We start from the raw sequence: 25000 nt of genomic DNA on the forward strand, positions 1-25000 counted from the left end.
TATAATACTAACACACAAAAAGACAAACAAAACCAAAAAACAAAGTAGTTATATATATATATATATATATATATATATATATATATATATGTGTGTGTGTGTGTGTGTGTGTGTGTGTGTAGATGCAGATGCAATGCAGACCGCAACGCTTGGTCGAGGTGACTTGCTCAAGACCACATGGCACAACAACAGGTAGACTTATTCAGTACCTATCGGGTACGAAGCTCAGACCATACCTATCCCCCCCCCCCCCCCCTCCCCCTCCCTCTCTTCCAAAAATCATACACACTTTCTCAGACCTAAAAATAGCATTACAAACAAATAACCACCTCCCCACCCCCTCCCCCCTCCCACCCCCAAGATCCCCTTCCCCCCTAAAAAACAAACCAAAACAATCCCAAACCCAACGCTATATCAAGAGATATTCCATGGGTGATCGATACAAACAAACAAATCAACAACCACCCCAAAATATCCCCCCCCCCGCCCCCCCCCCCCCCCCCAAAAAAAAACAAAAAACAAAATCCACACTCCCCCCCCCCTCAAAAAAAATACCCCCCCCCCCCCCCCCCCCCCAAAAAAAAAAAAAAAAAAAAATTCCCCCATTCCACCCCAAAAAATACCCCCCACACCTCCCCCAAAGAAAAAACAAAAACACAAGCACTCCCAAATCCTAAGCTATGGATCGCCCACAGAATATCTCAAGAGAGAAATCCTTTCCCTACCATACGTTTTCAGCCTGAACTCCTATCACCCCCTATTAACGTTTCCTGCGAGGCGTGTCTGTAGATTGATGGATGGATGCCGTTTTTTGCTTTATTTACCTTGGGGAATGCAGGTAAAAATATAGGCAGGTAAAAGTGTAGGTAGATATCAAGGCATCAAATTGAATTAATAAGAGATGAAAAAGTAGGTACCTACACCTACACTTGCACCTACACCTGCACCTGCACATGCAGTTTTCTCAACTGTGTTCCGTTAAGGAACACTGGGAAAAGAGTGGCTATTTATGTATATTATGTGTGCGATATTCTATATATAAATAATATGAGCTGTTAAATAGCACAATATCCACTAAACGTGCTCAAAGGTCTTTACAAAGGGTCCCTGACCAACAAAAAAAGTATTCAAGATTAATGACGTGAGAATGATCTAAATTGGATATATGGCACATTTACCAAAACACAAGACTATACAAACAAAACAATAAAATAAAATAAAATAAAAAACAAAAACAAAAAATAAACAAGAAAAAAAAACAAATCTCGTATAACCGAATTCTCGATTATGCGGTTGGAGAGGTTTATGCGACACAGGCGTATCCCATCAGAATGGTATAACATAAATGGTGCCATAATGAGGTTGATCGAAAACACGATTAATTTAGCGATGGCACCATAATTGGTTGATACCTGCCAACACTTCATCGCCCATCATCATCACTTTATCACTAATCACCTCAACGTGGAATGTGCAGAAATATATAAAAACTCTCTCTCTCTCTCTCTCTCTCTCTCTCTCTCTCTCTCTCTCTCTCTCTCTCTCTCTCTCTCTCTCTGTTCATCACTTTTTTACTTTTCTCACATTTACTCACATACTCAGACTTTCTCTCTCTCTCTCTCACTCACACACTCTCACTCTCACACATGCACGTACACACACACACACACACACACAAACACATACCAGTGTTATGCACAGCATTATCAGTGTTAATTTTATCTTGTGTGCAGTTTCTGTATTTGCGTTATATGATCAATATCCATTAATATTGTGACTCTTTGCCCCCCCCCCCCCACCCCTACCCCACTCTCCCTCTCACCTCTTTCCCTTATCTCTATATATCATTATTACTCTTTATCTCTCTCCTCCAGCTCTCTCTCTCTCTCTCCCCCCATCTTTCCCACCCCTCTCTCTCTCTCTCTCATTCACTTTCTCTTATTCACTCTCTCTCTCTCTCTCTCTCTCTCTCTCTCTCTCTGTCTATCTATCTATCTACCTCTCTCTCTATCTCCATCCTTCCCACCTCTTTGTCATTCACTTTCTCTTATTCACTCTCCCTCTCTCTCTCTCTCTCTCTCTCTCTCTCTCTCTTTCTTTTTTTCTTCTCTCTCTCCTCTCTCTCTCTCTCTCTCTCTCTCTCTCTCCGTCTTTCCCACCTCTCTCTCATTCACTTTCTCTTATTCTCTCTCTCCCTTCTCTCTCTCTCTCTCTCTCTCTCTCTCTCTCTCTCTCTCTCTCTCTCTCTTTCACTCTCTCCCCCCCCCCCCTTCTCCCCTCCCTTTCCTTTCAAAGCCATTTCTTCCCCTCCCACCATTCATTACGCCCCCACCCATTCCCTCCCCCATGACTTACTCAACCAACCTCTATCTGGCACAATTCCCACACCGTCCTTTCATTCAACATTCCAATACAAATCAAACCCTTCTCTCTCTCTCTCTCTCTCTCTCTCTCTCTCTCTCTCTCTCTCTCTCTCTCTCTCTCTCTCTCTCTCTCTCTCTCCCAATCGATCGATAAGCTATAATATCTATGTTAATCATATGCGTGGGCATTCAATTGGGAATTTGATCTCGACATAACGTTGTTTAAATTTTCATTCATACTTCTTTCTTGATATACCCCCCCCCCCCCCCTTTTTTTTTATTTTACTTTGTTTATATAACAAGCATGCATTAACAAATTGACACGATCGTGCATTCCCAAGTCCAAGTGCAATGTCATGAGCAGTGTTTATTTGTTTGTTTGTTTGTTTGTTTTTGTTTTTTTCCGTCAACGATTAGAATTTGGAACAGCCTGCCTGCGGATGTAGTTAGCTCCGAAAACGAAAGCGGTTCAGAGACTTCATCGCTTCTGTGCCACTCTAAGCCTAAACACCAAAGCCTGTGACAATACACCCCATAATAGGTGGTTTGAAGATATGCAGGAAGGTAGAAGGAGAAACAAATTAAAACAAACACAGTTCATGTGTGAGTTTTTAAAGAAAAGGTGAACAAAATGATACACAATAAAATAAGCAACAGAAAGAAGACCTACCTCCCCCCCCCCCCCCCCTTTTTTTTTTTTTTAAAGAACAACAAAAGTAGAAAACGGATAAGAAAAGAACAACCAAAAACATAAAACAAAACAACAACAAAATCATATTTTTAAAAACTTAAGCAAACACAAATAAACAAACAAAACCCCGGGACATTTTGGGAATGAGCACTTGCTCCTGTGTCCGGATATTTAACTATCAAATACGACTATCTGTAATATTATATAGATAGTATGCAGATGACGTCACTCAGGCCTTTGTTATTGTTTTTGCCATCCGCGTTTGTGAGTTGTTCTCACTAAACTGTATTAACCAGACTATAAAAGTTCATGGTTACACAGATTTTGTGTGTTGGTCCGTTATACTTCCGGATGGCAATGTTGTGAACTCCTTGACCAAGTGCATACTATCTATAGCAAAGCATTGTCCGCAATATTATGTAACAAACCAAATAACTTCTGGATGAATATTTAAAGAATTAGAAATGCTGAGTTGTCTATTTCTAAGGAATTTACTGCGTTTGTTCTCTCGGTGCTTAGTTGAGTCCTTGGAAAAGACGCTTTACTCACACTATCTCACCGTACTCAGGTGTAAAACGAGTGCCTGGCCGTTAACAGCGTTGTCTCTGTCGGAAAAAATGTAATATGGCCTAACAGACGTAATGTAACGTTCTACGTGTTACGTGTTGCTGTTGGCTTTGAGCACATTAATGGATATTGCGCTATATATAGGATCAACTTTTTTGTTTTTTGTTTTTTTTTAATATTTGGTTATTTATTTTATTTTTTTTTAAAGGACGATAAGATTTTCACTGAACTTAAAACGTTGAATCCTTGTGTTGACATAATATAATTTCACTTCACATCATCAATTCTGTCTACCACATATACTGGACTTCGATGATTTCCTGAAAAAAAAAGTGCCTGATAAAAGTTATTAAAGATCGAGAGGAGGCGATGAGTACATTTTCCTACTATACTCACCTTCTATTCCTGGAAATGCACGTGCGTGTGTTGTATACAAAGCAATGAACGATGATAATATATTATATTATAGCTGACGCCCACTTATTCTACAGTCAAGGCAGTCTTGGGTTTGTTTTGTTTTGTTTTGTTTTAATAATGTTTTTTTGTTGTTGTTGTTCTTATATTATTCTTTCTGCTTTATCTGTCATGGTCTCTACACAATTTGTTCTACAGATCTTTATCTCACACCAGTGCCGGCTCCCTAATCTGTCACTCTGAATAATTCTACGTAATTTTCCTGGAAAGACACGTCCATCGTATACGAAGCAATGAACTATGACATGTTATAGCAGCGGACGCCCACTTATTCTACAGTCAAAGCCAGGCTAATCTTTTTTTAATGTTTTTTTCCTTATATTTTTATTTATGCTTTGTCTGGGCAGTCTGGGTTTTTTGTTTGTTTTGTTTGTTTTATAAATGTTCTTATATTATTCTTTCTGTTTTGCCTGGCATAGTCGCATACACAATATTTTATCGACAGATCTTTATCTCACACCAGTGCCTGCTCCCGATTTTGTCACTCTGAATATTTCTACGTAAAATTCACTTTTTTTTTTTGGCACTTGTTTCACCCCGACAAAATACCGTTTTGAGTAAAAGGTCACATTTTCATATACACAGCTAGATCTACTCCAATTTTGAAGCTATGAATAAGAACAAAAGAAATTATTAAAGAGTTATTCCACATATTATATACATCTTAACTTTATATTTATACATTTTTATGCATGCCACGTTTGTAAACGAATTTCCATTTTTTGGATGAATCAAGTATATATTATTATTATTATTATTGTTATTATTATTATTATTATTATTATTATTATTATTATTATTATTGTTATTATTATTATTATTATTATTATTATTATTATTATATTATTATTATTATTATTATTATTATTATTAATGTGAGGTCTCAGACATCACAATTATTATGAATGTTTGTGAAGTCTATTTTTTGTTGTTGTTGATTAATTGCTTTTCTTGTCTATTAGGAATGAATGACCTTTCCATTAATGGAAACAAAAGGTCACCTCTCTCATCGTGCTGATTCGACTGGCATTTAAAACACAATAGACCATGGAACTCGACACCCGTCACACCATTCTACTACACAACAATCGGAAATCAACAGAAAATGTTTAAAAAATTAACATTCTATATCAGAAACACTCAATGTAGACGTGATGAAGTCAAATGTGGGGCACTTCGACATATATCGCAAATGTGACCCCTCGTCTCAAAACGGTATTAAGTCGGGATGATTAAGATAGTGAAAATGGGATTTATAGCCAGAAATATCAGACTTAAGTTGAGTTTACATGCTTTATAGAGGAGAAGGAATATTATATTTTACTGTGCTAAATACCAATGTTTCATATTTTTCACCAGTTTAACTATAATTTGACTTTTTAGCACCTGGTCCATCCCGACATATACAATTTTGAGACGAGGGGTCACAAATAACAAGTACTCGTTAATCTGCCATTTATAACACAATAGGGCATGTTATTCGATACCGGTCACATCGATATATAATATAACACAGCATTCCGAAGTCAATAGGAAATAAACAACATTTAACATTCCATAGAACGCTCTATGCCGGCATACTTAACTCTCTCTCAACCCGAACACCGACTATATCCGTAGTTTGCCCGGGTTTCTTTTACCCCATGCCTATTTATTACATTTTTCTGAGACAAATTATAGACGTAGTATCAAGGCTAATGGTCTTAATGTTTACATGTTAATGGTCGTTGAATAAAACTATCTATGTACATGCTCATTTTTAATACATTTTTTCCAATTTTTAAAATAACAAAACCGTCTAGGATTGAGTGAGTTAAAATAAGTAAAATGCATGTCGCTTCAGCCTATAATACACGTAGCCGGTACACAATATTCTGACATTTAAAGCACAATAGGGCATGTATTTCGATACCCCTTCAAAGCAATACACCACAGGACATTCGGAAATCACAAGGAAATAAACAAAACATAAACATTCCATAATATTAGACACACTCAATATCGGCTTGCTTAACAAACAAAAAAACGTGAGGCACTTCGACATAGATTTCAAGTACTCGATACTCAGAATGCAGCCAGTCAGTGGTGGGTCGATCGCATCGGCCTAGTTAACTCAATTTCTTCTTAACCGCCGCTCTATCTACTATTCGCCTCTCTCGTGCGTGCGTGCGTTCTTTTTGAGCAAACCAAAGAAATTATAACAAAAATACTTTCGCACTGTAGAGAGAAGCGACTTCATTCACTCAGCCTGTCGGTTGGTTGGTTGGTGGCTCTGGGTGCCGAGTGGTGCAAACAAGTTGCAAGGGATGAATCGAATGCGTTCATTCCGATCACGCGTTTCACACGCTTACGCACGCGTGCATAGGTAGCCCTGTGAAAATTGCTTCATTATTCATACACGACGTATATCAATATGCAGGTCTGACATCCGAACCCAATTATGAGACTAGTTTAATTTTTTTTTGAGATTTCCATTACAACAATGAGCCCATAAGGAATTAGGTTATCGGACCTGCAAATACGAATACGTCGTTCACACCACTTTGAATGATGAAGTTTATTGGTCTTTTTGTCAACCAGCTCTTCATCAATTGACTGGCATTTAGCTTCCTTTCCAGCAGATAGGGACGCCTCGGCTTCCTATCTAATCGCATGTGTTCACTCTTTCCCTGGCTCACGGCCTTCATTACACTCAACTGATTGGAATAATCAATTTAAGATATGTGATATTATATATATAACTATATGATATGTGATATTAGATAGATAGATAGATAGATAGATAGAGATAGATAGATAGATAGAGAGAGAGAGAGAGAAAGAGAGAGAGAGAGAGAGAGAGAGAGAGAGAGAGAGAGAGAGAGGAGAGTAGTAAAAAGTCTTGTTATGGAAAATTGATGCGAAAAGACGCAGAGGTAGACAGGGAACAGGCTGTGAATGTCACAGGTTTTAGGATATTAACAGGAAAGATAGATGACCCAATCTACATCGCATCGACTTTCTGAGACGATTAGTGGTTCTAAGCTGATAAAAGATGTGGACTGTAAAAAGCTATGAACGAAACATGACGCCTGTTAGGCGATATTACGATTTATCAACGCTGTTAACGGCCAGGTACTAATTTTACACTTGAGTACGGTTAGAGAATGAGAGTAATGAGTCTTTTTCAAAGATAAACAGGAAACAGGATGTGAATGTCACAGGTTCCAGGATATTAATAATAATAAATGGCATTTATATAGCGCTTTACCCCGTTGTCACAGGCTCTAAGCGCTTTACAGTGATATGAAACAAAACATATTACAGTAAGACAAGTTTGATGGAAACGTGATACGAATTCAATTTAACAACAACAGAATATGATAATATAGTCTAGTATTGCAACATTATGACGTAAAAAAGATAAAACTTAAAGTGAGATTTGAAAGTTGTCAACGAATCCGAATATTAACTGGAAAGATAAATGGTACGAACTGCATCGGATCGACTTTCTGAGACGATTATTGTTCCTAAGCTGATAAAAGATGTGGACTGTAAAAAGCTATGAACCATACATGACGATGTTAGGCGATATTACAATTTATTCCGACAGAGTCAACGTTGTTAACGGCGAGGTACTCATTTTACACCTGAGTACGGTTCGAGAATGTAAGTAAAGAGTCTTTTTCAAAGATAGGCAGCGAACAGGCTGTGAATGTCACAGGTTCCAGGATATTAATAATAATAAATGGCATTTATATAGCGCTTGACCCCGTACTCACAGATTCTAAGCGCTTTACAGTAATATAAAACAAAACATATTACAGTCAGACAAGTTTGATGGAAAAGTGATACGAATTCAATTTAACAAACAACAAAATATTATAATATAGTATTGCAACTTATGACGTAAAAAGATAAAACTTTAATCGAGATTTGAAAGTTGTCAACGAATCCGAATATTAACTAGAAAGATAAATGATACGAACTGCATCATATCGACTTTCTGGGACTATTAGTATTCCTAAGCTGATACAAGTCGATGACTGTAAAGAGATATGAAAGACACATGACGCCTGTTAGGCGATATTACAATTTATTCCGACAGAGAAAACGTTGTTAACGGACAGGTACTCATTTTACACCTAAGTACGGTTCGAGAATGAAATTAAAGAGTCTTTTCCAAAGCTAGACAGGAAACAGGCTGTGAATGTCCCAGGTTTCATTTCATTAACTGGATGGATAAATGAACAGGACTACATCGTATTGACTTTCAGGGTCCATTAGTGGTTCTAAGCTGATAAAAGCTGTGGCTGTAAAAAGCTCTGAACAGTAACGAATATAACAGCATGTGCGGCTATAATGTGGTCTAGTGGTATGGTTGGTACTCGCTTTAGGATAGGAAGGTCTTGGGTTTGAGCCTCACTCGGCGCATAGTTGAGTCCTTGGAAAAGGCTCTTTACTCACATTCTCTCACCGTACTCAGGTGTGAAATGATTACCTGGCCGTTAACAGCGTTGTCTTTGTCTGAAAAATCTGTAATATCGCCTAACATGCGGTAAATCCCGTCCTACATGTTAAATGTTGCTGTTGACCAGGGACACCTTGTAAAGCGCTATGAGCACGTTTTAGTGGATATTGTGCTATATAAAGCTCAAAAAGCTCAAAAAAAAACCAAAACAAACAAACTTATGAAGCAAAAACTGACATTTAAAATTGGCAAGAATGCGTTTGAATATTCGCCACCCCTTATCTTTAACTCCCTTCCAAGAGATATCAGTGGCAGTCATGATGCAGAATTCATTTTTTAAAATAAATCTTAAAACGTTTCTGTTTAAGTTGTAACGCTGTAGAATTATATTGCTTTGACTTTGTTTCATACTGCATGTTTGAGTGGTATTTGTTATTATTATTATTATTATTATTATTATTATTATTATTATTATTATTATTATTATTATTATTATTATTATTATTATTATTATTATTATTATTATTTATTATTATTATTATTATTATTATTATTATTATTATTATTATTATTATTATTATTATTATTATTATACTTATTATTATTATTATTATTATTATTATTATTATTATTATTATTATTATTATTATTATTATTATTATTATTATCATTATCATTATTATTATTATTATTATTTCATAAAATTCAGACAATTGACAGAGAAATATTTGGCCTGTCTTATTCTCAAGTATTAGGATCTTGAAATGTCTGAAGATTTCCTGAAGAAGGCATTTGAGCCCGAAACGTTCCCTGTTAGGCCTTTTGAACTTTCTCTGTTATATTTAATTCTTTTGTTCACTGGGACGCATTGTTGAGCCCTTGGATAAGGGATCTTTACTCATATTCTCTCATCGTAATCCGGTATAAAGTGAGTACCTGGCCGTTAACAGCGTTGTCTCTGACCGAAAAACAGATTGTATTACTGCTCTTTGTCTGGCTGTTTTCATACACACTTGTTCAGATCTTGGTCCCTTTGCTTGTATAGATAGAATGCGCTTGGCCAAGGAGTTCACAACATTGCCATCCGGAAGTATAACGGACCAACACACAAACTCTGTGTAACCATGAGCTTTTATAGTCTGGTTAATACAGTTTAGTGAGAACAACTCACAAACGCGGATGGCAAAAACAATAACAAAGGCCCGAGTGACGTCATTTGCATACTATCTATAGCGAGTGCTCTATTAACTCACACTAACACCGACTATATCCGAAGTAAACCCGGGTTACTATTACCCCATGCCTATTAATTTATTACATTTTACTGAGACAAATTATAGGCGTAGAATCAAAGCTAATGTTTTTAGCTTTTGTATGTTAATGGTAGTTGAATAAAACTTTATATGTACATGCTTATTTTTAATACATTTTTCTCCAATTTTGAAAAGTAGCAAAAATCTCTAAGATTGAGTGAGTTAACTCTGCTATCGGGACATCCGTTGAAATGCCCTAAGGCCACTATACAGCTGGCACACACTTTAGACGACATTGTAACAGGAGCAGGTAACAGACAGGGAATAAATCAATAGTCAGCTCTTATCCTTCGTCTAATTTTAAAAGATAATTTAATCAAGTATCTCTCTCTCTCCCTCGTTTTCTCTCTCTTTCTCTCTCTCTCGCTCTCTCTCTCTCTCTCTCTCTCTCTCTCTATCTATCTATCTCTATCTCTATCTCTATCTATCTATCTCTCGTTCTCTCTCTTCACTCTCTCTCCCCTATGTATCTATCCATTTATCTATTTATCTATCTGCATACCTATCTATCTACCTATCTATCAATCTATCCATCCATCCATCCATCCACCTATCTATCTATATATCTATCTATCTATCTATCTATCTATCTATCTATCTATCAATCTATCTATTTATCTCCCTATTTATCTATCTATCGATCTACCTATCTATCTATCTATCTACTTACCTATCTATCTATCCGTCTATCTATCTATCTATCTATCCATCTATCTATCTATCTATCTATCTATCTATCTATCTATCCATCTATTTACATTCTATATATCTATTTGTCTATCCATCTATCTATCTATCTATCTATCTACCTATCTATCTCAATCTCCTCTGTCTCGCTCCATCTCCATCTCTCTCTCTCTCTCTCTCTCTCTCTCTCTCTCTCTCTCTCTTTCTCATTCATGAGGAAGAAAAATAAAAATCAACCTACTTTTCTTAGGCTTGAATTTACTCATGTTTGGCAGCAGCTAATCCCAGAAAAGGGCTGTCACTTCCAAGAAATAAATCAGTTATAGAAAACACCCACACGTTTCCAGCAATCCCGTCACAAAATCATGTCAGTTGATTCTCTATAAATATAAATTATTCACACATTGATAGACAGAATAGTTTGGAATGAATCGAAATTGAATGAATCGACGTATACATATATGCAGGTCTGACATCCGACCGTAATTATAGGCCTAGTTTAACACTGTTTAATGGACTATACAGTTTGGGTCTTTTTTGTTTGTTTAGATTTCCATTACAACACTGAGCCCATAATGAATTGGGTTAACAGACCTGCAAATACGTGCACGTCGGAATGAATCTATTAAAAAAAAAAAAAAGAAATTCTTAGTTTTTACATCAAACTGTGCAAGAAAATAGCGAGAAATAAAATGAGCTTTTATATAGAGCATCCACTAAACGTGCTCAAAGCGCTTTACAAAGGGTCCCTGACCAACAGCAACACGTAACGTTTAGAACTTAACGTGACGCCTGATCAGCAATATTACAATTTTTCCTTCTGAGACAACGTTGTTAACGGCCAGGTACTCATTTTACACCTGAGTACGGTGAGATATTGTGAGTAAAGAGTCTTTTCCAAGGACTCACAACTATGCTCCGAATGAGGCTCGAACCCAGGACCTTCAGATTCGAAGGCGAGTGTCATACCACAAGACCACATAACCGATTGATTATATATATATATATATATATATATATATATATATATATATATATATATATACAGTGGCGGTTCTAGCCTATTTACAGTGGTGGGGCAAAGAGGATTCGGTCATATATATATATATATATATATATATATATATATATATATATATATATATATATATAAATGATATATATTTTTTATTTTTTATTTTTTTTTTTTTTTAAATAAAAATTTTTTTTGATTTTTTTTTTCGCCTTTAAACAAAAAATATTTCAACCACCAATAATCACATTCACAATGAAATGACAATACCAGTAGATTTTAATTCTTCCAAACGTAATCAAAAATGAATCACGAAAGAGAATACAACTAAAAAATAAAGCGACGAGACATAATGCGACAACACCTTGACAATACAAGTCCATTTCGTTCACTCGAAAAATTAAAGAGATGCTTTAATCCCTCAACGGCGATATTAATATTGCTTTTACATATTTCTGGTTTTCAGTAGTACGTAGTAACCTTAAAGTTTTCATGGAGAAGCAACAACAGCTATATGACTCGAGTTTCATTCAGAGCTCAAATTGCATAATTTTTACTGCTGTCTTGGTGGTCAGAATGATTGTGCCGGTGGTGGTAGTGGTTGGAATAGTGGTAGCGGTGATGGTGGTGGTGGAGGAGGAGGAGGAAGACGAGGCGGTGAGGGGTAATTATGGTAGTGGTTTTGGTGGTGCTGTTGGTTAGAATGATAGTTGTGGAGACGATGACGGAAATTGTATGATGATGTTGATATTGTTTTTATTGCTATTGTTGTACTTGTTGTTAATATTGTTGTTGTTGTTGTTGTTGTTGTTGTTGTTGTTAATGATGATGATGATGATGATGATGATGATGATGATGATGATGATGATTATGATGACAACGACGATGTCGTCGACAATGATGGTTACCATACGATATTACAAAATTTATTCAATCTTAGGCTTTCGCCAATTAATCATACAATTTGATGACCACATACATGAAAGTGGAAAATAATGGCAAATGGGACCAAACAATAAACTGATACCATTAATAACCACCAAAAAAAAATACAACAATAGTAATACCACCAATACGTACAATAATAATAACAATGATAATAATAATAATAATAATAATAATAATAATAATAATAATAATAATAATAATAATAATAATAATAACAATAATAATAATAATAATAATAATAATTAATAATAATAATAATAATAATAATAATAATAATAATAATATTAATAATAATAATAATAATAATAATAATAATAATAATAATAATAATAATAATAATAATAATAATAATAATAATAATATTACCATCATCATTACTACTACCACCACCGCTACCACTATACCACCATCACCATCATTATTACGTTTCCAATTATTTTTTCTCGTTTTTAAAAATTTGATATCTATCAAAACAGACGAAAATTCCGGTGATTTTTTTAAAGGGTAGTTAAAATATCTACGATTTTATTAGCCCTGAAAACTACGATTTTTATTTTCCTATCTAAAGTAGGCAGGTCTGCTATGACAAGTATCAGTATCAGTTCCATAGTCAAAATAAGACAAACAAAAACAACGTTTATTTAATATTAGGCTTTCGCCAATACTTCATACAATATAATTAAGACAAAATAATGTTACCAATCTCTCCTCATGTATTCGTTTGACTATCGTCACAATAATTACCGTGTTATCTTTGCTCCTTACCCAACCAATCCCTTGCTTCCCGCCTCTTCATCGCGAACCATCTTATGTGTGTATTAGCTTCAGGACGGGCAAGTACGGAATCTGCCCACCCTTCCTTTAAAGGTATTTATTTCCTCTATAACTTAGAATTCAACTATCTCATTACTCAGAAGAGTATTTCTCGTATACTAATTCAATTGTTGAGAAAACCAAAATGGTGGTTGTATTTTATATATTTATTTAGTCGTGACTTTTGAATAAAAGTGTTTTGTTTTATTAGAGGAAATACAATAGAAAATTACATTGTTTTGCAAAATTATTTTGTCTGGCAATAAAAATACAGCGGTAATTACTTTAAGAATTAAAAAAAAAAAAGAATTAACAAATTAATTTGTTAAAAAAACAAAACAAAAAACAACAACAAAAAACAACAACAACAACAACAAACAAATAAGAAAACAATTTAAATAAATGAGTTTTGAGAAACACTAAAGAAAACGAGGGAAAAAAAAAAGAAATAATTTAAATGGATAAACAAATATATTAAAACAACACAAACTAATACTAAATTGATATAATATTAGTAAATTAATAAATTTAATTCAATACTGGAACCTTCCCAGCACAAGTAAGGCAATAAATAAGAAAAAGTTCGTTTGCCAAAATCTCTATTTAGTGTACACTGGTTAATAAGGTGGGCTCATTTGAATTAGCCCGACCTAGTACTAGAGAGGCCAGACAGCAAAATCACCGTCAGGCGACGTGACGATGAGATGACGATGTGGGCGGAGTGGAGTGGAGTGGTTGGGGGGGGGGGGGTGATAAAAAGAACAGGAGCGCATCCTGGTTTATGCATTACGGGGTGCATGGTGATTCGCAATCTATCAAAGATACACACAAATTGATTTCAGTATGAAGTATTAAGTTTAAGTCGTAACTTTTGAAATTATCTAATTTAAATTTGATTATTTCGGACCTGGTAATACAGCATATAACTTGAAAAAACAGGCTGGTATTTGCCCACCCTGCCCATTATTACCAGCCGTCCCTGTATATATATATATGACGAAATTTTTAACAAATCCATATTGTCGACACTAAAATATTATCGTTTTAAAACGAAGAGTGACAAAATGATTGTTGATGTACACACACACACACACACACACACACACACACACACACACACAATCTTAAAAACAAAATCCCGCAGTGGCAGCTAACGATTGATCTATAAATGACAATTTTATTTTAATTTTATAAATCCTTCTTTGACATCTTGTTCAAACTAAGGTATCACCGTTTTCAAACGATTGGTGACAAAATGATTGCTGATGTACGCACATAAAATCTTAAAAACAAAATCCTGCAATTGTAGCTCAAATGAAGAAATCTGTTGTCTTTAATACACCAAGCTTGAATGAGACATTGACCCAATGATCCTTCCTTTGTGCGGCGATGTGGTCTTGTGGTATGGCACTCGCTTTCGGATCGGAAGGTCCTGGGTTCGAGCCTCGCTCGGCGCATAGTTGATTCATTGGAAAATACTCTTTACTCACATATTCTCTTATCGAACTCAGGTGTAAAATGAGTACCTGGTCGTTAACAGCGTTGTATCTTTCCTAAAAATTTGTTCTACCGCCTAAAAGGCGTAATGTCCCGTATTAAGTGTTAAGAGTTGCTGTGGTCAGGGACCCTTTGTAAAGCGCTTTAAGCACGTTTGGTGGATATTGCTCTATAGATAGTATACGCTTGGCTAAGAAGCTCATAACATTGCCATCCGGAAGTATAACGGACCAACACACAAAACTGCCAACCTCCCTGGACTTGAAAAATATTCGTAGTTATCAGGGGATTTAACTCTCTCCTTACCGATCGTTTTCAGCATTTTCCCAAAATGACAGACTTTCCCAGCAGAAAAATTCATTTTTAAAACTCAAACAATCTCTCTACAAAACAACTTTATGTCCTTATCAATTAAACAAAGATCATTGTGATGTACAAAATAAATTTGAATAAGAAAAAATGTGTATATTGTGTCGTAACAAATGTGACGATTTTGATGTAGGTGGTAAGGAGAGGGCTAAACATATTAGACACTAGAAATACTAGTAAAAATTACCAATTTGTCATGAATATGTAAAAATATTGCTTTTAACTCCCTTATAGAAGAGCTACGGCAACAAAACTTTGTTTTTTTTTCAAGACGTTTTATTGAATTTAAAGATCTTTATAATAATTGTCTGTTTTTGGAGCCAAGAATCCGGAGTTCTACGAAATTTTCATATTTGTTGGCAGGTCTGAGCTAGACTACTTGCTATAATTTTGTACTCTTAAAATAATACGTGTTTAAAATTTTGGCCAGAAAACTCGTCCTTCAAATAAAATAAATATCGATCGATTAAAATGACCCTCGTCTTGGAAAAAAAATCCCTCTCAAACCTGGGACTTTTGCAAGTTACAGATTTGAGAGTTTTTGCCAAGGTGAGGGTCATTTTAATCGATTGATAGTTGAAGGACAAGCTTTCTGGCCAAAATTTTCAACACTTGTTTGGGTTTTTTTTTTCTTCAAAATATCGCATATATATTTGTCTAATTCAATCTTATCTTTTTTTTTTTTTTTTAACCTCAGGCATGGGAGACACCCAATGATTGTCGTCACTTTGCCAATTTAGATTTATCTCCGTCTTTTAAATACGACAATAAACAGGTATAGGGATATTGACCTTAAAACAAAACAAATTAAAAAATTCTATCTTATCTTAACTTCTAACAAAGATAACTAAGATGAAATGCCACAATTTGACATGATATAGAAACAATCTTAATTTAAAAAAAAAACAACAACAAAACAAAAACAAACAAAAAACTTGAGCTTTTATATAGAGCAATATCCACTAAATATGCTCAAAGCGCTTTACAAAAGGTCCTTGACCAACAGCAACACGTAAAATGTAGAACACGACACACGACGCCTGTTAGCCGATATTACAATTTGTATTTCCGACAAGGACAACGCTGTTAACGGCCAGGTACTCATTTTACACCTGAGTAAGGTGAGAGAATGTGAGGAAAGAGCCTTTTCTAAGGACTCACAACTATGCTCCGAGCGAGTCTCGAACCCAGGACCTTCCGATCCGGAAAGCGAGAATGTCATACCCACTAGACTACATAGCTGCACATAATAAATCACATTTATTATTAATTATCTTAAACATTAATCACATTCATATCTTAATTAAATTAATCATTTTTCTATCAATTTCTTAAATTTGTCAACAGAACTAGTCATTTTATTTTTGGTTCAAACTTAAAGTTAGCTATTCCAAATGTGAACTACACGAAAAACTCAAGAATATTGTGTTGAATCACTACAAACATGCAGCTGACGAGGAGCTCCGAATCCAAACGTTTGATCACCGCAACTCACGCTCCTGTGAAATACTATAATTTTATTCCCAGCTAATGTAATGTACATTTTATATTATGTAATATTATATACATATATATATTTCATGCTCCCGGCGTTAGTCAAAGGCAGCCCGCACTCTCTTGTTCCTTTATCGATCCACGACATGAAATGAAACCTCTGCATTTATGTTGTAGCGATGTCATCAACGTCGTCATAGCGTAGACAAAGGCTTGTCAGATTTATTTTTTAAAAGTAGCCAAGCAAATCGCAAATTAAGGCCAAATGAAAATGGTCTGAAAAAAAAATGCCAAAATTTTCCGAGTGTTATTTTTTTCTGCCAAAATGCATACAGTAAGTAGCAAATTAATCTTAATTTTCTTATTCGCTGTCTAGGGTAATTAATAATTTGATTTGATATAAAAATTTACCTCGTCTTCCCATTTTAAGGGTAAAAATGTATATATTTATTTTGTGAAACAAGTGTTGATTTGTCAATTAAATTGTGGAATTAAGTAATTTAAAATACATTGTAAAAAATAAATATAAATACCAAGCCCAATTTTTCCGCGTCAAACATCTAAATAAAACAATAATTCGTTGTTTATTAACCCTCCCCCCCCCCCGGCACCCTGTTTCGCAAACTACATTATTATTATCCAAAATGACACTGGGAACAAATATGCAACCCCTCACTATACTGACTGCTAGTCCTGATGGGGATAAAATAAAAAACGACCATGTTATGTCTCAAATGTAAGAGTGATTGTGCTCCTGACAGCTTGAAGAGGCAACAAACCCACTATACGTCTACCCACCTAACGATCTCAAGCAATCTACCACCCTCCTAAGAAAGGTTAGTCTAAATGATCAAATCGTCGTCTCTGTTACGATGGCCGAGAACCAGCATAACGCAAAATCGCTTCATCAGTGGGGGCTTTCGACCTGTCCAACATGTACCCTTTTGTGGTAACGACCCCGAAACCGCAGACCATCTAGTTGTGTTGTGACGAAGCTTCCGGGTGCTGTACGGAATTTCCTGATTGGGTCGATGGTCATAACATAGTAGTTTGAGCACCATTAGAACTGATGCTTCAAGTACCCATGAGATCCAGTTACGAGATGTCAGAAAACACATTTATGACAACGTGCTGCTGGATTCCTGTGGAAATCCTTCACTAGACTCAGGAGTAAATGATTACCTATCCCATCAAAATCAGCACAGGGCTATGTTTAAGTTGATTCAAAAGCATTTTTGTGTAATATTTATTCGACGAAGTTCTATTGTTTAACGTACATTCCTTTTCAATGTTGGGCAGTATTTGTAACAAGCTCCTAGATCTGCCTCTGAGAAGAAATATGTGCGGCTATGTGGTCTAGTGGTAAGACACTCTATTTCCCACCGGAAGTTCCTGGCTTGGAGCCTCGCTCGGCGCATAGTTGAGTCCTTGGAGGAGGCTCTTTACACACATTCTCTCACCGTACTCAGGTGGAAAATGACTACCTGGCCGTTAACAGCGTTGCCTCTGTCCGAAAAAAAAATATTTCATTATCAAAACGCCAAGTTCTTGGAATTGGGTTAAAAACGCCAAATTGGCAACTTAGGTATAGCCGTGGACCCAAGCCAAGCGAGAAGAGACAGTGGGTGGTTGGGTTGTCGCGAAATGCCAGAGATCACGAACGTGCACGGACATTCAACACAACGTGAATAACGCACGCCTGCCTCCCCGTAATCACGGAAGTAGAGTAACTGGAAGCCAAAATTATGATGTGTCTTTTGTCTCCCGCTGAATGGCGATGTCACGAATGGACTGACAATAATGAACGTGCCTGATCGCCTAAACAGCATTAAATTTTTTTTTGGTAAAATATTTATTTGATGAAATTTCATTTTTTTAAAACGTAACCGCACTGTCCCAATACCCTCTATAACTCTGTGCGGCTATGTGGTCTAGTGGTATGACACTCGCTTTCGGATCGGAAGGTCCAGGGTTCGAGCCTCGCGCTCGGCGCATAGTTGAGTCCTTGGAAAAGGCTCTTTGCTCACATTCTCTCACCGTACTCAGGTGTAAAATGAGTACCTGGCCGTTTACAGCGTTGTCTTTGTCCGAAAAATTGTAATATCGCCTAAAAGGCGTCATGTTTCGTCCTACATGTTAAATTTTGCTGTTGACCAGGGACCCCTTGTAAAGCGCTTTGAGCACATTTAGTGGATATTACACTATATAAAGCTCAATTTTCGAAATTTTTTACTGTCCTATTTAACGTTGGGCACTATTGTAACAACAAGCGTTTAGATCTGCCCCAGAGCGTAGCCATCGTTAACTTATAGCCTGAGACTGACAACAAAATGACGTCAAAATGCCAGTCTTTGGCCACAAAAGAAAACAAATCGTTAGTTGTATTCAATAGCTCAATCAATGGGACCACTTTTTTCCATCTACTAACGACAAGTCACTAGGCGGTGCAAAAAAAACAACAAATAATGACGTCAAAATGCCAGACTTTTTGGGTTTCAGTGTCAGGCTATAACTTAACGATGGCTACGCTCTGAGCAGGAGTAAGAGATGTAGAAATGCTTCCATCATCAAATCGCCAATGTTTTTGGAATTAGCTATAAAAACGCTTAATTGGCAAGTTAGGTATAGCCGTCGCCCAAGCCAAGATGGAAGTGCCAAGTGGGTGTGTTGAGTGTTGTCGCGAGGTGGTAGAGCTTTATGGACACTCAACACTCAAGACAACGTGAAGAATAGCACGTCTCCTCGTAATCACGGAAGTAGAATAACCGGAAGCCAAAATTATGACTTTTCAAAATATCATATTATATTCCGCTTAAGCCTCTTCTTACCACCTGCATAAAAATCGTCACATTTATTTTTCTGATTCAGATTTATTTTGTACATCACAAACTTTGAAGAATAATCATTGTTTGATTAAAAAGAACATAATGTAGCTTTTTAGAGAGCTTTTTTGAGTTGAAAAAATCAATTTGTTTTCTGTTGGTTAGCTCACTCAATCCTAGAGATTTTTGCTACTTTTCAAAACAGGAAAGAATGTATTTAAAATGAGCATGTACATAGATAAGTTTTATTCAACTATCATTAACATGTAAAAACTAAAAACATTAACTTTGATACTACGCCTATCATTTGTTTCAGAAAAATGTAATGAATAGGCATGGGGTAAAAGTAACCCCGGGTAAACTACGGATATAGTCGGTGTTAGGGTTGAGTGAGTTAAGCCTGTCATTTTTGGGAAAATACTGAAAGTGATCGGTAAGGAGAGAGCTAATGTCGCCCCAGTCAAGTGAATTGACAATAAAATGATATAGGTGGCCCATCACCACATAACGGTATAAATGCCAGTGTGGTATAGCTGATCAATTTATTTGCGGCTACGAGTCCTTGGAAAACCCTCTCTTTTACTCACATTGTCTCACCGTACTCAGGTGTAAAATGAGTACCTGGCCGTTAACAGCGTTGTGTCTGTCCGAAGAAATTGTAATATCGCCTTTTTAAAGCGCTTTGAGCACGTTTAATGGATTTTGCTCTATATAAAAGTGCAAATAAATAAAATGGATGGGAATTATATTCAATCATAATGCGACATTTGGGTATTGTTTTCATATGTTATTGTGGACGGGGGAGGGGGAGGGGCGATAGCTCAGTTGGGGGGGGGGGGGGGGGGGGGCTTAAAATTGAAATCATAATCAAAATCATAAAAGAAGGGGGAAATTATAATCAAAAGCAAATAACCAAGGGGGGGGGGGGGGAGGGGGATTTAGATGCTTAGAATTGAATTTATAATCAAAAGCATCAAACAAAAATAAAGTGAGTGGGGGGGGGGGGGGGGTCAGTTTAAATACTTGATATTGAAACTATAATCAAAACTATATCTAGCTAGAAGGAAAGATATAAATTCTTAAATTGACAAAAACGTAATTTTAACATTAACGGTCATTGTGACATGAAAATCCATTTATATTTTATCTGGGTTGTCCAGACTTAATTTTCTTTTGAGAGATGGGATGGGGTTGGGGGGGGGGGGGGTGAAAGAAGGGGCTGGGGGTATTTATTTGTATGTCAGCTAATGGCGCGTTCTAAGGTGGACTGACGATAATAACGAGTTAACGCTTACGTTTCACGAATCTAAACGATCGACCAACGACGAGGGAGAAATCGAGAGTCAGTCCTCAGACGTCGCTATGGGTAGTATGCGCTTGGCTAAGAAGCTCACAACATTGCCATCCGGAAGTATAACGGACCAACACACAAAACTATGTGTAACCATGAACTTTTATAGTCTGGTTAATACAGTTTGGTGAGAACAACTCATAAACTTGGATGTCAAAAACAATAACAAAGGCCTGAGTGACGTCATCTTCGTTCTATCTATAGGACGCCCAGTGCGCGAAGATCTGCATCGTGTAGTGACGCCTGAGGACAGACCCTGGTTTTCTTCCTCGTCGCTGGTCGATCGTTTTGGTTCGGGGAAGGTAATCGTTAACTCGCTAATGCCATAGAGAGCGAACTGGAAGTATTGTGATGAACTGTGATGACTTTGAAATAATGATGATGATGATGATGATGATGATGATGATAATAATAATATTAATAATAATAATAATAATAATAATAATAATAATAATAATAATAATAATAATAATAATAATAATAATAATAATAATAATAATAATAATAATAATAATAAAAAGAAGAAGAAGAAGAAGAAGAAGAAGAAGAAGAAGAAGAAGAAGAAGAAGAAGAAGAAGAAGAAGAAGAAGAAGAAGAAGAAGAAGAAGAAGAAGAAGAAGAAGAAGAATTACAATAATGAAATAATAACAATATTAATGACAATATCATGTTCGTTGATAATAATAATAATAATCAGAATAATACACATCACAATGTTGGTTTTGAAAAAATAACAAAAAGGTAAATATCGATAAATGTTACCTAAAAATAGTAATTCATGGATGTTTACCGAGGCTTCTATTTTTAGAAGGCCCTGATGTTTACCTAAGATACCTTTCAGTTCTATTTTTAGCCATGACACCTTAAGCATTTCCTCCCATGAGCAAAATCTCGACGAGTGGCAACAGACGGCGGCCATACGGGACGGGACCAGTGACGAGGACGGGACGCATTAGCACCGACATAGCCGTTGTGTGCCGGAAGGTACAACGGGTATCCGTGATTTTACCAGGAAAAATCATCATCATCATCATCATTGCCTTTTTCACCCTGGGTCAGGGTATAGGCCACAGACAAACAGTTTCCATCCTTCTCTATCCTGAGCCAACTTTTTTATCTCATTCCAGGTCTTACCACTTCTCTGTATATCAGCTTCTTTAATTCTTCTCCATGTTCCTCGTGGCCTTCCCCTTGATCTTCTGCCCTGAGGGTTCCAGTCCAATACTTTCTTTGTTATGTCCAATCCACCTCCATCGTCTTCTTCCTATATTGCTTGTTTGGCGAAGACGTCATCGGGTAAATAATAATCGAAGGTGAAAGATTGTGTGGTCGTATTAGGCAATAAATTCCTTTACAAACGTGTGTGTGTGTGTGTGTGTTCGTTTGTTTGTGTTTTGTTGTAGGAGTTTTAAGCGGCCATTGCAACACGATTAGGTCACCGTGAGCGAAATGAAAGAATAGTGAAAAGGTTGTTTTGTAGATCCAAGTATTGATTACCTGCCCTTGGAGAGAAGATTAAACATCTTTCTTTGCTGCGATAACGAAAAAAAAAAACAATCAAAAGAAAAAAAAAATCAAAAAGAAAGAAAAACCTATTGACAAAAAAGAAAGAAATTATTTTTTTCTGACATTCAAAGTTGTGTAAAACTGTCTGTGAATGATACAATGCAAGCTATATGAGATTCTGTAATTATAAACTATCGTATAAGGCATTTAAAGGATAATTCCTATTAAGCCTTTAGTAAGATAAGATAAAATAAGAAAAAGAAAGAAAATATTTTTAAAATAAAATACAGCAATGATTGAAAAGAAGATTTTTAAAAACTCCAATAAACCCAACCCCCAACCCTCCCTCCCCCCCCCCCCCCTCACCCCTCCCCCCCCCCCCCCCCCCCCCCCCAAAAAAAATAGTTTAATAAACGCTGAGAAGGCGTGAAAAGGGAATTATAAGGCCCGTGGGGCAGGGGAGCTTTTCACGGTTTCTCAACGAACAATATACAATACAACGTCGCGATTCTATCCCAATGTTTGTGTGGGTTCCCGCCTACCCCCCCCCCCCTGCATACCCCCCCATCCCCCCCCCCCTGAATAACCCCCCCAACCCCCCCCCCCCCCCCCCACCCCCCTCACCCCCCAACCCTCTTTGATCTTGCAAAGTAAAATTCAAAGAGCATATTATAATCGACCAGCACGATACTGCGTGGTCTTATTAGCAAAAAACATTCCTGTGTGTTTGCTTCATGGAGTTGTAGGGGGTTGTAATACGACCAGGTCACTGTCACCGACAGGGAATCATGGAAGGAATATAATGGTATGGAATTGGGAAAGGATTGTATTGCATATCCAGAATTTTACATGCACTTGGAGATTGGATTTCATTCCTTTCTCTGCTGTGATAACCAAATAAGAAAAACACAAAAATAAACCAAAAAATAACAACTCCCCCCCCCCCACCCCCAAAAAAACCCAAACAAAAAAACCCAAAAAAAAACAAACAAACAAAAAACATACAAAACAAAAAAGGCAATGAAAAAAAATAATAAAAACCAAAACGCAACACAAACCAACAACGACAAAAAAAAGACACCCCCCCCCCCCCCCCCCTTCAACAACAAAGAAAAGAAGACAAAGATAATTAATTAAAACAACCCATCCCCCCTTTTCCCTTATAAAACACAACAACAAAAAATAATGGGGATATAGGAAATTAGAACTTCGGAATACAAAAATAATTTCCTTTGGATGAATAAATTATCATTATTATTATTATTATTATTATTATTATTATTATTATTATTATTATTATTATTATTATTATTATTATTATTATTATTATTATTATTATTATTATTATTATTATTATTATTATTATTATTATTATTATTATTATAAACAAAGACGTACCGCTGAGCGATCGATTTAAATACCCTTCATCTTGTCAAAAACTCTAAAAACCTGGGACTTCATGGAGACTTCCCACACGTCCAAAATTTGCCAGTTTTTGACAAGATTAGTTATGACCGTCTTCTTCCTCTTCTTCTTCTTCGTTCCTCTGATGGACATCTATGGCTGCAGTCCGATATCTGCTATGAAGTCTGTGGTCCGCTTTAGGTCCTCAGCCTCACCAAAGAGCTTTGTGTTGAGTGTTGTAGGGGTGACCCAGTGGTTCGAACGTTGCACGTTGTATAATGGGCAATCCATAAGCACATGTAAAGTGGTTTCAAATTATGATCGTCTAAATCGATCCATATTTGAAAGAAAGACGATTTTTCTGGCCCAAATTGTCACCCTGTCCATAACAACTACAGGAAAATCGTCACATTCGTTACGATACAACCAACATTTTTCTTATTCAAATTTCTCTTGTACATCATAAAATTTAAAGAAAATGAACAGTGTGTTGTAGAGCATGTTTTGCAAAAGAAATTATGTATCGGAAGAATTTACTGCTATTGTATTTGAGTGATAAAAATATATATTTTGTGTTAGTTGGGTGTGAAATTTTGGGGAATATCCTGAAAATGGCTGGTAAGGAGAGAGAGAGAGAGAGAGAGAGAGAGAGAGAGAGAGAGAGAGAGAGAGAGAGAGTGTTAAGTGCGTGTTTATATTCCGAGTCCGGCATCAAAGGTCATCTATCTACATATAATCCTCTCCTCTCCATCTTGTCCTCAAGTTTGAGAAGTGTAGGTAAATGGATAATGGAGCTAAATAAATTTCCAATTCCATTACATTTGTGACCCTTCGTCTCGAAACGGTATTATGTCGGAATGAATTGGACCCCGAAAAATGACTTTAGAATTAAATTGATAGTAAATACCAATTTTTGAGCTTTTGCATTGTGAGAAATTGTCTTCATTCTGTAACATAACAAATCTAAACAAACCCCAAGTTTCATATTTTTGTCAATAAATTCAATTTTTTTCACCCAAGTCATCCCGACATAATACCTTTTAGAGACGGTGAGTCACATTTGTTCTATTTTGTCCCGCTCTGTTCTATTTTGTCGGGCTTAGATCTATTTGTGCAGTTTAGATCTATTTTGCCCGGCTTAGATCTATTTTGCCCGGCTTACGTCTATTTTCTCCGTCTATTTCCATTTATAGACATTATTATCTAACTTTGTCTTCCTCCATTATTTATGTTTCCCCT

The 25000-nt window shown here is 36.2% G+C and overlaps 1 protein-coding gene across 2 annotated transcripts in view; it reads right to left on the reverse strand.

Moving 5' to 3' along the window:
* The window catches only part of LOC144977656 (alpha-protein kinase 1-like), a 124201-nt gene extending 107497 nt beyond the window's left edge, over positions 1 to 16704 (reverse strand). The window contains exons 1-2 of one of the 2 annotated variants that reach the window (XM_078923087.1): positions 16629 to 16704; positions 10787 to 10923 (exon numbers count right to left, since the gene is read on the reverse strand). In XM_078923087.1, the coding sequence (XP_078779213.1) occupies positions 10787 to 10811 (25 nt within the window). In that variant the 5' untranslated portion in view covers positions 10812 to 10923; positions 16629 to 16704. Of the gene's footprint in view, positions 1 to 4017; positions 4682 to 10786; positions 10924 to 16628 lie in introns of those variants that run through there. The other variant, XM_078923089.1, reaches the window with a different exon arrangement.
* Between the last annotated feature and the right edge of the window lie 8296 nt (positions 16705 to 25000).

The sequence above is a fragment of the Berghia stephanieae genome, chromosome 7, assembly GCF_034508935.2.
Source record: "Berghia stephanieae isolate SIO BIC M18660-M18661 chromosome 7, UCSD_Bste_1.3, whole genome shotgun sequence".
Classification (NCBI taxonomy): Eukaryota; Metazoa; Mollusca; class Gastropoda; order Nudibranchia; family Aeolidiidae; genus Berghia; species Berghia stephanieae.